Source organism: Solanum stenotomum, chromosome 5 (assembly GCF_019186545.1).
Source record: "Solanum stenotomum isolate F172 chromosome 5, ASM1918654v1, whole genome shotgun sequence".
Lineage (NCBI taxonomy): Eukaryota > Viridiplantae > Streptophyta > Magnoliopsida > Solanales > Solanaceae > Solanum > Solanum stenotomum.
The window spans coordinates 61619423-61632259 of NC_064286.1; the positions used below are offsets into that span (position 1 = coordinate 61619423).

General features: G+C 32.6%; 1 protein-coding gene, 1 long non-coding RNA gene and 1 other non-coding gene across 6 annotated transcripts; 1 reads left to right on the forward strand and 2 right to left on the reverse strand.

Annotated features, from left to right (window-relative positions):
- Window positions 1-2049: 2049 nt before the first annotated feature.
- Window positions 2050-2151, reverse strand: LOC125866468 (U6 spliceosomal RNA). The gene has a single exon (XR_007446523.1). It is a non-coding gene; the product is annotated as a U6 spliceosomal RNA (small nuclear RNA).
- Window positions 2152-2587: 436 nt separating this feature from the next.
- LOC125864785 (E3 ubiquitin-protein ligase RHF2A-like) lies at window positions 2588-9256 on the forward strand. 4 transcript variants are annotated; one of them, XM_049544853.1, is made up of 10 exons: window positions 2628-2722; window positions 3216-3366; window positions 3479-3525; window positions 5492-5554; window positions 5650-5758; window positions 5872-6168; window positions 6211-6302; window positions 6444-6551; window positions 6668-7025; window positions 8865-9256. In XM_049544853.1, exons 2-9 carry the CDS (start codon window positions 3235-3237, stop codon window positions 6969-6971), a joined length of 1152 nt encoding a protein of 383 aa, XP_049400810.1. In that variant the 5' UTR covers window positions 2628-2722; window positions 3216-3234; the 3' UTR covers window positions 6972-7025; window positions 8865-9256. The 4 variants fall into 4 exon arrangements, with proteins under 4 accessions (XP_049400808.1, XP_049400809.1, XP_049400810.1 ...); XM_049544851.1 differs by having other exon boundaries at window positions 2588-2722; window positions 5872-6302; XM_049544852.1 differs by having other exon boundaries at window positions 2602-2722; window positions 3225-3366; window positions 5872-6302.
- LOC125864787 (uncharacterized) lies at window positions 5869-6437 on the reverse strand. Its single transcript, XR_007446275.1, has 2 exons — window positions 6211-6437; window positions 5869-6168 (listed from the first exon to the last, which is right to left on the reverse strand). It is a non-coding gene; the product is annotated as an uncharacterized LOC125864787 (long non-coding RNA).
- Window positions 9257-12837: the final 3581 nt, after the last annotated feature.

Consider the following 12837-nt stretch of genomic DNA (forward strand, 5'->3'; position numbering starts at 1 on the left):
TTTAATTGATTGAGTATTTGCGATATTTATCTAAAGGACTAAGGTATCAATTCACTCTTAATACAAATTTTCCTTCTTCTTTTAGGGGTACGCTTATATACTAAAATTTTTTAATCCACCTCTAAATTCAGATTGACACAAAAGAAGAAACATATTTTTCCTTCATCAAAATATTTTCTTTTGGATGAAAAGCCCATTAGAAGGCCTAATATATGTGTGGTTAATTCAGTGTAGGACAATATTTTTTGGGCCAACTTTTAAGCCCAGGACTTGTAGAGGTATAATTTTAAGAGAAATTTTCAGAAATAGTAAGCATCATAGACTTAATAAAACTCTATAAATATTGTTTTGATAATTGTGTTTCATAGTTATAGTTCCATTTGCTATGGAAGTGCGGTTGTATATTTCTACCCGTTTGTATATTTCGCTTGCGAATATACAAATAGGGTAAATATATAAATTTTTTGTATTTATACATTTTAGAATTTTTTCCAGAACTTTGTTTGTATATTTTATTTGTCAATATATAAACATGGCAATGCATTATGAATTCATTAATCGTATACAAATGGATAGGGTCAGCATATAAAAAATTCTGATTTTGTACAATCCAAAATCAAATTCTACAAATTAACGAATTTATACAAATCGGTGAATCATACTAATCAGGCGAATTATACAAGTTAGGAAAAAAACAATATATGACGAAACAATAGATGCGAATTTGAATTTCCCTAAACAATAGTAATATCATTTAATATGGTTTAAACTTTAAATACTTATTAATCTTCATAATTTTTCCTACTTTTTAATGAGTTTAGGTTTTATTGAAAAAGCTAACTAACATGATTTTTAAATTCTCTGTGTTACTTAATTTTTATCTTTTATTACCTGTCAATTCAACACATATAATTACAATGTCAATGAATGAAAAATTAACACGTACAAAATAAAAGACATAAGTTTTTTTTTATTTCATTTCATATAATGATAAACATACTGAAATGAAAATTATTGAAATCATAGATATGATTAGCAAGACCTAGTATCATAAATTGATACTATGAGAAGACAGAATGTGTATTTTTTCATTTAAAATTTTCTTTAATTAAAACAAATATAGTAGCAAAAGAAGCCATATGGAAAACAATGAAGAAAAGAACACTATAACAAAAGTAAACAATACGATCACGGAAGTAAATGAAACAACAAATAGTATTAAAATCTAAAAATTCTAAGAGAGTATTTATAACAATACTTGTAGGGGAGTTAGACAATGTACAACTACTTACTAATATTTTACCTTAATCTCCAACCTTCATATCTTTCTACCTAGAGTTATGTCCTCGATAAGTTACAAGTATGTCATGTTTGTCTAATTCACCTCCCCAAGACTTCTTCGATTTCGTCTTTACCTCTTCTAATATACTCACTATAGCCAATCTCTCACACTTTATCGCTGGGGTGTCTGTGCATCTTCTCTTCACATATCCGAACCATCTTAGTCTCGCCTCCCTCATCTTGTCAATTATAGAGGTCACTCCCACCTTATTCTGAACAACTTCATTTCTAACCTTTTCTCTCCTAATATGCCACACATCCATCTCAACATCCTCCTTTCCGCTATTCTCATCTTCTGGACATGCAAGTTCTTGACTACAAACACTCTCCCACCATACAACGTAATAGATCTGACTACCACTTTATAAAATTTGATGACACTTTTTTATTACACTAGACACTAAATTCGAATTTTCATTTCATTCACTCCGCTCTTATTTACACGGCTAACTCGTATTATTTTCTTCATCTCTCCATTGACTTCCTCCACCTACAAAAAATAAATAATAAAGAGAGCATACAAATTTTTCTTTCTATATGAATATTTTATATGTAATTTGTGTCTTCCTTTTTTCTTTTTAAGTTAATCTATTCCCCTTCAAAATGATAGAGAATTTAAATTTTGACTAAAACTTATTCTCTTTGAAAGTAGTTAAAGACTGATTATCTAATACGATCCTAACACCTAACTAACTATTTTTTTATAAATAAAAATTAAACAACCTCTAAATTTATGTGTGTCATTCTTATGCATGAACATATTAATCTTTTTTATATCATTTCAATTTTATCAAACGTTCCCAAAAGAACATTATTATCTAACTAATTATTATAAGAATACCAAAATTAAAATTTTACGTAATCAATTAATAATACATGTTTCAATTGGTGAGAAGAAAAACTAAACAATTTCCTTTCTAAAATTTTATCTTAATTTTTTTATTTTTATAAAAAATAAATCTATTTAAATTATATTGTTGTGTTCTTAGTTTTCCTTTTGCATAATATTTTCATCTATCAAAGTCTGAATAATGTTACCTGATATCTATGCCAGAAAATTCAATACTTATATTAATGAATAAAATTATCTGATATCTCTAGAATTAATCAAAACGCACACAAAATTATTTCGGACACCAAAATTATATATATATATTTTTTATATTTTTTTTAAATATATTTTTTTTTCTAATGGTGGTATGGCAAAGCAAATTAAAGGTAGTAAAAGCTAAACGTGACCTCCATTTCACTATTTTATAGATATATTCTCCTCTTTCTTTGCCTTCTCTAATTTCTAGGTTCCTGAAAGGGACCTTACCGGTTCAACAATTAGTTTTCTTCTTCACCCAATTTCCGGAGCCTTTTTCTAAATCCATATCAGGTAAAAAAATCCTAATAATGCGAAATGCGACTTGAAATTCTATGTATTTTGTTCGAAATTAGAATTTTTTTTCTGTTTGAATTGCAAATTTTGGTGTTTTCAGGGTGTTTTTGTAGTACTGAATGTTAATAGGCGAGATTTTAGATTGTTTGTGTTTAAAGATTGAATTTTTATTGGGATTTATGTTTGTTTGGGGAAACTAAAGATTCCCAATTTTTTTGTTTGTGTGTGTATTTGTAGAATTAAAATATGTATATGGTGATATTGTTGGATTAAGAAATTGCCCATGTTTGTTGAAAGTATCAATATGGGTGATCTTGTTAGGAATAAGAGCTAACAAATTTGCATTTCTTTGATTATATTTTAATTGAAATAAGAAAATAGTTTTTCTTTTTTCTAGTTTGGGATTTGTTTCTCCAAATTTTTAGCTTTTAGAGGAGGCTAGTTTGTGTTGTGAGATCTGAAATTGGACTTCTTATTGGGGATTTGTTAGGTTTGTAAGGTTTTTGGGAATGGATGAGGTCAAGAAATCAGAGGGTCATATGACATCACCTGCAGCTTTTGTGGAAGGAGGAATTCAGGATGCATGTGATGATGCTTGCAGCATTTGTCTCGAGGCTTTCTGCGAAAGCGATCCTCCCTCGGTGAATGCTAAAGACTGCCTGTAGTTAAATGTTTGATATTAGTAATGTTATGTTACTCTGTTATCATAGTGACTTTGATAGTGTGTAATATATCTGGTTTTTTCTTCTGTAGGTAACTAGCTGCAAGCATGAGTTTCATCTCCAGTGCGTCCTGGAATGGTATGAGTTTCTTCTATCTTTACTATCTTCGTTGATTTCGAGGATATCAATTTGCTATTCCGATTTTTGTTAGGCAAGTAAAATATTAGTGAGGTATGTAAGATCAACTGACCCAGAGAGGGCAACAATTGAATTAGATTGCTATTGTGTATTTTGCTCTTTTTCCTTTTATGGGGGGCGGGGATGATGTTTGTAACAAAATATGAGATTGAATAGCAAATAGACAGGTGAGAAAGTTGTTCCTTTAACTAGCCGCAAGATGAGCCAGGGAAAGTAGATCGTATTTGAGCAAATTATATGTCACAACTTTGAAAATCAATGTTACCTAACGAGGGAGAAGTGTATTATGTACACACACACCTATGATCCTATTGCAAGGTACTAGAGAAGAAGAGAAATCTGATAAAAGAATTGAAGTGGTGTTATGATTCTATTGCTATGGACTTGAGTCCCACATCTGTTTGATTGGGAGTTGACATGGGGCTTATATAGCCTTGGGCTCTCCCACCACAGTAGCTGCTTTTGGGGTGTGGTTATCCTTGGGTTGTATATCAATTTAATGGGGAGCTGATGTGTGGCTTATATAGCCTTGGGTTCTCCCACCTCGATAACTAGCTTTTGGGGGGTGGTTATCCTTGGGTTGTATCAAGTGGTCTTTGAAAGATGATTGGTGGAACTTGACACCAGTGAGTCTATTGGTTGTTGTTATTGTTTCTTTTTTGGGTCAAAAGGGTGGTTGTTATTGTTGTTGGCATATGGCACTGGCTCTTTTTTTTTTCTTCCTTTTCCAACCATCTTTTAGTAGTAGTTACTCAATGCTGTATATTCTTTATCACATAGTTTTTTGCACCAGTTTTGTTTAGGATATTGCTTGCTTTCAGAAAACAAAATAGTTGAAGTGCACGCAAGTTGGCTGTGATACTGCCATTATGAGAAAGAAAATGAAAAAAACTACTACTACTATCTCTTGATCTCAAGATAGTTAGAGTCGGCTATATGTTGAATACCAAGGCTCCCACAAAGATTACTTCCTTCACACGTGCTGCACGGGATCCAGTTTCACCAGGTAAGGAAACTGGGATGCGTAGTTGGTGTTGCACATGCAAAAAACATAGAGAGGATTAAACGATTTACTTCAATACCGTGAGTTTGCAGAGCTTTATGTATTCTTAGTTCCACATCACTTGGGTTTTAACAAACACATAAGGAAATGCTAGTGACATTGAGATTGGACAGGGTAAAGAGCGATGGAAGGCATGCTGATAGCTCTTGTGGGTGCTTTTTGGATGTATTGTAGTAAGGAACAAAAGGTTTGACTGAGTGAAGAAACAAGCATGAGGCATATAGAGTTCAGTATTATTCTGTATTAAGCGGTCCTACTTGAACAGCCATTTGGCTAGACTTATTGAAGTCAATGTTGAGCTTTTGTATTATTTGTTACCATATTGGTAGGGATTAATTAATTACCTCTTCGGTTTATCAAATATAATGACAGACCTAAAAATCATTGCCAATAAATGAAATTGGTAGTTGTGTTTATAAAATGCATCGCATGCCTTTGTGAAATTATGTGTCTCAAAAGTTATTTTCCCTCCCCTCCATTTTATGAACCAGTGATTTTTCTTTTAGATATCCTGTAGAGATACAGTTTAGAGGCTATCGTCTTTATTAGCATCAAGCTGCTGTAGAGATGCAATACACCCCCCCCCCCCCCCCCCCCCCCCCNNNCCCCCCCCCCCCCCTGCACAGATACGCTCTGCTTTACAATTAAAGTTATAAATATTTCTTTGTATGCTAGGTTGAAGAGGTAAATAATCCTTTATTTTGGGTGGGGTTGTTTAATGGGTTTGGCTTATAGACTGGATGTTTATTCTGGAACATGAGAAGGAAATGATTTAGGGACTATACTAGTCATGATGAACATTGAAGTAAACAGTCTAATTAGTTTAATTTTTTTTTAAAACAGGTGTCAGAGAAGTTCTAATTGTCCTATGTGTTGGCAGTCCATAAGTCTGAAAGATCAGATGAGGTTTCTGTGGCTTCATTTATTACAGTTCATAATTTTTATGATTATGATTCACTGGTATAGCCCTTACTTGACATTAGATGACTTCCCTCTTTCAGTCAAGAATTGTTTGAGGCTGTGGAACAAGAGAGGAATTTTAGAGTTAATGCAGAAAGAAATGCTACACTATTTCACTTTCCTGCGCTGGGAGATTTTGAACTACAGCATGTGTGTGGCTGCCTTAAAGGATAAGCATTTTTCTTTTTTCATCTGATTTCTGAAGTTTCACAAGCTAGCATGTTGTGTTTACCTCTATTTATTCTTCATTCATGGCACTACAGTTACCTGTGGATATTGATGATCCTGAACTTGAAGAGCGCATTCTTCAGCATTTGGCTGTTGCTGCTTCAATGGGAAGAGCTCACCATGTGGGTCGAAGGGAGGGCTCAAGAAATCACTCATCCACCAATCACCGTCCACAACTTTTAGTATTTCCAACTCATCATAATTCATCTCCTACCACTTCTGTTTCACCTTATCCTACTGGATCAATTTCTGATCCTGCTGCAACCACAACAGTTGATTCCCCTCTTCCCATTAGCTCCGGTAGCAGTGATTCACCACGACAGATGCCTCACCTTTCATCAGTTCAAAGTGATTCACCACGACAGATGCCTCACCTTTCATCAGTTCAAAGTGATCAACTTTCTGCTTTATCATCTGGTTCTGTTCTAACGCCTGCCACAACACAAGGAATATCTAGTGGTGATAGGTAGTTATGGTTTTCGACATCCTTCCAATTTTATGCACACCTGGGCTTTATCTTAAATTGGTTTATGATGGGTTGGATTGGTAACTCATGCAGATTTTTTAAATTAGCTCTCATTTGTTTTTGGGTTTTCTGTCTTTCTAGAAGCTCTTCTAGTTCATCCTTTACACCAATCCATAGGAGAGCTGGACCATCAGAGTTGCAGTCATTTTCAGAGTCCTGGAGATCTCGATTTAGTTCTATGTCTATGAAGTATGAATGACTTCACTCAATTACTTTTATTCTTAATATTAGCAGTTGTACTTATTTTATGTCTTTTTGGGGTCATCTTAAGCCTGGTGCGTGCTATATATGGTCTTGTGCTCTAGATATAAAGAATCAATCTCAAAGAATACACGAGGGTGGAAGGAGAGATTGTTTTCTCGAAGTTCTTCAATGCCGGATGCTGGTCCTGTTGGGAGAGAGTCAAATGCTGGAATTGCTAGTCTATCTCACCTGATGGAACGTCTGGAAACTCGAGAAAATAGTAGAGCTGGCTCTGTTTCAGCAGTTACTAATATAGTGGATTCTTCACACACACTCCAAAGAGACCATGGTAATATGCGTACTCATATTGGAAATGGATTGAACAGAAACTCAACAGCTTCTGCTGCAAGTTCAGCTCAGAATTAAGTCTTCTATTTAAGCATTTACCTGGCATCTGTCCTCAGCATTTCATCTTTGAATGTAAGTCATGCCGCCTGTAAAGGGAAGTTTTCTTTTTTTTCTTCAGTGAATTTTTGTTTTGCGGTTCTCCTTGTTTATTGCCTTTAAGGATTGCTGTTTCGTTATTAAATTTGGGGATGTTACAATGGGGTTATCATCATTGTCTATTGTTGGTCTCGCTGAATAAAAGGTCAAGAAATATAATCATACACTTCCCTTGTTTGAATGAAAAAACCCTGTTGATACTTTCAAATAGAGACCAATTAATTGAACCAATCCCATTTGATTTTAGAAGTTATGTAATATTTATTTTTTCAAAATAGATCATAATTTCTTCCTCAGAATGTATGATGAATGGAAGCAAGATTGGATTGACGTACATAAACTTTGTTTTGTTTGAACATTCATCTTGTTTTAAAAAGACAACCCAAATAGTTTTCTGGAAACCAATGACAGATGTTTTTGTTATTAATAACTACTTAGTGGTTGCATAATTAATTAATTACTGCCTGATTATTAGTTTGGCAGCTATAACTCTACATAAAATGTAGTAGAAATTCAAATCTGAAAAATATGTCAGGTCTATTGCCTCTATCTTGCCAAAAGGGACTTGACGTTACAACAAATTAGGGGGTCACAACTTCTGTGATTGGGAGGTGTCTGAGTTTCAAAGATTGTTGGCCCTACTCTCTAAGCAAGTTATAGCGGGTTGATAAACCCGATGCTCTGTGGTGGTGAGGTTTGGGGTGAGTGGTATGTTCTCAATTAAGTCTTTTCATGAGAAACTTTTGGGTAGGGAAGAGGAAGCTTTCCCTTGTAACGCAATATGAATACTTAAGGTGTCGGCGAAGGTGTGTTTTTTCACATGGCTAGCTACTTGAGGGGTGATCTGATGGCGAAAAATCTTAGAAAGCGGAAGGTTGTCTGCGTCAGCTGGTGTTATATTTGTACGGAGGCGGGAGAGACAGGGATTCTTCTTCAGTGTGGTCTTTCCATGAGGTTATGGTGGAATATGTTAGGTGGTTTGGTACTTCTTGGGCTACACCAAGAACTGTGAAACTGAAAGAATCGTTGCTCAGTTGGAAGGGCAGGAGAAAAAGGAGAAGACATAGAGCATGGAACGTAGTTCGTCTAGAATTAATATGGGTGGTCTGGAGGGAGAGAAATATGAATGCTTTGAGGGAGTAAAGTCGAGTTTTTCTCAGTAGAGACTACAATAGTCTCTGATCCCTTATTTTCTTTTGGTGCACCCATAGAGTTCTCAATTGTAGTGAAGATTGGGTGGAGTTCGTAGAGAATCATTACATTTTGTAGTTTCTTTCCTTTTGGTATGCCCTTACATACCGCCAAGTCTTTGACCTTGTTTATGAATGAATATACGTTTACTTGACCTTAGCCTATAAAAGAAAAAAACACAGCTCTACTACATTTCTGGCTTTCTTTTTCGATATTTGTCTAGATTTTATCTCATGTCTGGGAATTTAAGTTGGAATAGTGTCTTGAAATCTAGATAGTCTTAAGTAGGATGAAGTCCTAAGTCATAAAGTTGTAGAAAACCATATTGTTTTTATAAGTTACCTACCTTTTTGTGAACCACTTATATACTGAGATTTTCTCTCACCTCATTAATACATTTATCTTACAAAAGTATCCAAATAGCCTCCCCTCCCTACACCCTATGTTGCTCGCTCTCCAAAAATGCTGACACACCCACCTCGAATCCTCGAAAAATGCACAAGCTTTGGAGGATCCGGTGGTATTTTTGAAGAGTCCAAGCAACATAGTCTGGACCTGATGAATTCTTCTTTGGGAAACTAGGGATTGCTAACTTGCCTACACTTTTCTTTTCTCATTTTTCAGGTTATGAACTTTGCTGGGGGTTCAAATATGACATGCTGAGGACGAGATATTTTCGTTCAGTCTATGGAGAGGAGAAGTAACAGCAGTTGCAACATGAATGTGATTTGCCTGTAAATTTGTTTATATACGTTTTAACGCGAATCAAATGTTGAAAACGTATCACTAGAATCTGGTAGAGATCATTGTGTTGGATATTTACAAGTTACAACTTGATAAAATTAACAGAATTATGTTTTTTGGTTATTACATAGACTCTGTTTAGGTTTGTTTGGGTTGAATGTTGGACAAAAAAATTAGCTGCATTTTATGTTCACTTCCTTTATTTCACATTTGGTTAGCCTTTTCCCCTTGCAAACTTTATATCTAAACACTGAATGATCGAATTTACATTTTTTTATATATATAGATATGGGCAACTTTAGTCTATATATATGTCGCTAGTGAGCCGTCAAGTACTAGTCTTGCAACTATACTTTATTTTGAATGAAAAAAATAAGTAAGAAATGCACTTAATACTTCTAGCCTTCAAACTCAAAAAGGATTAAAAAAAAATTAAAGTAGGCTCCATGAAATTTATTAATATATGAATAATATACCAATAAGTAAATACTAATTATATACACAAATAACCATTACCTAATTCTTTTCATCATACGTGGCTTTGAATTTTTAAGCAAAAATGATATTTTTTTCAAAGAAAACAAAAGAGAAGAAAGGGAGAATCTAACTATAGAGAAAACGACATATTCCTACTAAAGTTTATAAAATCATATGAATAGACAGTGAACTTCCAACTATAAAACAGTGATTTTTAAGTTCTCTGTGTAAATAGTGTACAAATTATATTATTTATAAAATTAAGTTATTACAAATAATTATAAGTAACTTTTTTAGATAAATATTACTAATTGATAGATAAAAATCAATACCTATAAGTTCGATCACACATATAATATTAAAAGAGTTACACTATCAGTATATATATAGGTTAAATTTCAAAAGTAAAAAAAAACTCATGTTTTTGCGGGTGGGGTGGGGTGGGGTTAGGGGGAGGTTGTTGATATTTCACTATTTTGTTGAATTCATAACATCAAGTTTAAAGAAAATAATCAAAAGAAATTAGCTAATGGGATTTATTAACAACCATGAATTATTTTGAAATAAAAACAAAAAGACAAGTCTTAATTTTTCTTCTCTTATGACATATTTAATTGCCACTAAATAGATATATTAATTGCATGCATAATTATAAAATATACATCTTAACCTCTACGATATGACATTGATAGAAAACAAATCATTTATTTATTTTTATTATAAAAAAAAAAGAGTAAAAGTTGAAGAATCTTAAAGTCATATCTCAAATTTAAATTTCACTATTTTCATGATGAATTTCACTGTCAAATGTCAAGTCAATAAAAAATACTAGTAAATAATTAACGTGTGGGTTAGAAGGCTAATATCAACTCATCTTTTTAATTACATTTTCCCTTACTAATTACTAAAGCAATTGCTTTTATGTTATGATGTCCACCTCAAGTAATAAGTAAGATGTCATTTGCATGAATTTTTTATTTTCAATTTTTGGTTCCCAAAATTACAATATTATAGTAGAGCAGTATTTTTCTTTTATGGCAAGTTTGCCTGTTCTTTGTGTATTTTGGGTCTATAATTCAATGAAATGAGGAGATTGATGAGGATGTCACACATTGTATTGAAGTCGGATGAATGAAATAAAGGTTCATATCTAGTCACTACAAATAAAATTGGCATTAGCTACAAACTTCATCACTAATCTATTGTTAATCTACACGTAGCTAACAAAAATCTGTCTCTATACATAATCAACGACGAATTTTACTAATTAGCTATACAATTTGTCAGTCGCTAGCTAAATCCTATTTTTTTTAATAGTGGGGTCCTAAGTGATAAGAACGTGTCAACGAGACATGTAAGTGAGTTCTATAAAATGGTTATTACGCTGACTATGTTGTAGAAGGGAGAGTCAGTCAAGAATTCGTGTGTTCAGAAGATGAAACATAACAGAAATGAGGATGCTTAGATGGAAGTGTGACAAATTATAAGAGACAAGATTAGGAACAAAAATATATAGAGCAAGGTGGGGAATAGCCTCCATAGTGGCGAGATGTGGGAAACAAGGATGATATGGTTCGGAAAGTCAAGAACAGGAAAAGCACATGACCTAGTCATGAGAAGGCGCAAGAGATTGACGATGATAGGCTTAAGGGATAGGTCTAGGTAGACCGAGAAAGAATTGAAGAAATGAGATTAATTAAACATGATATGACACATCTTCAACTCACTGGAGACATGAGTACCCCTAGATAAAGTGTTTTCTCTTTTTCACAGGGATAGAGTAGAGCATTGTCTCTTTAATTCCTTCCTAGCTAGTATTACTATTAATATGCTAGCATTATCTTATGTTTCAATTTAATTGTTAATGTTTCTTTATACTTTGGTTTTTTTTATATTCGTACTATTCGTATTCTTTTTCCTTTAATATTTTCATCATAGTATTTTACTCTTATATTTCTTTTAAATTGTATTTTAATAAAAATATTTTTTTTGAGCCGATAATCTATCGAAAATCACTTTTTACCTCATAAAATACGATCTATGTACGATTTATCTTTTCCAAACACTAATTATGAGACTATACTAAATATATTATGGTAAGTTTGGCACTTGGCAAAGATTAATGACTTGCATTGACAAGCTAGCAAGTGCAATAGTGATGTAGTACTTTTTAAAAAATTATTTTTATAATGTCAAATTATAAACAATTTTTAAATTTCCAAATAATAAAAGAATACAACCTACTAAGAGTACAATTATAAACAGATATTTGTTACACAGAAATAAAGTCGAACCCATGATTTCAAGATCATGAGATCTCTGCATTTATTATGGGCCAGAGTTACAACAATTATTTGTATTATTACACTATTTTAAAGTTTAAAAGATGTTTAATTATCTAGAAGAGGAATATACACATACCTACCAATAAGAATGACATTTGACTGATAAGTATTCTTTCGTCCTGAACTTCAGGTTCAGATTCAAACACTAAATATGAAATCATCTTGTAAGAAACGCTTTACTCTAATATGAAAATATCTAACATCTAATGCATATTTAAATTTAATCAAGCCTCACTATGAATACTGAATCAAAACACGCATATGTTTTACGAGAAACAACAAAACTCATGTGTTTTATAATCTATTTTACTTTGGATTAAACATTTAAGATGGACCCATAAACATGTAGTGACATGAAAAGTAATTCATTTAATATCAAATTAAAGCATAATAATTCTCTCTTTGCCGTCCAAAATACCATTCATAAAAAGAAGATATAAAAAAAGACAAAAGTTCTCCTAATCCACAACTTGGGATAATATTTTCTTATTCATTAAATTAAAAATAAATATACTTAAAGGTTTCCAATAGAGATTAAAAAGTCAGCTTAAAATTCTTTTGTAGGTCTAGTGCATTGTCCAAAAGATATAATATTCAACAACTAAATAATCAAGAAATCACGTTTGAAATGACAAATATTATAACATTTCGAAATTTGTGAGTTTTGATTGCTAGTGACAGATTTAGAATTTTTACGAAATGAATTACGCTTTAAACTAATGATTCCTAAAACATATTATAAGTTTTATTTTTTATTTATTTACTTTAGCACATGAATGTAAGGTTGAACTTCGAATTTTCAGTGTCTGAAAATTTATGAGTTGTGAGTATGATTGCCAATGACCTGTTCATAATTTTGATGATAAAAACTACGATTTAAAAGAATAAATCCTAAAATGTATATTTAATTTTGTCTTTGCTTTCGTTAGCAAACGTAAGGTTGAACCTCGAAATATTGATTCTCTCAAACTTGCTAAGCCACTAATCAATTCGCAAATTCATAATTGAATTTACCAACTGATATGAAATAA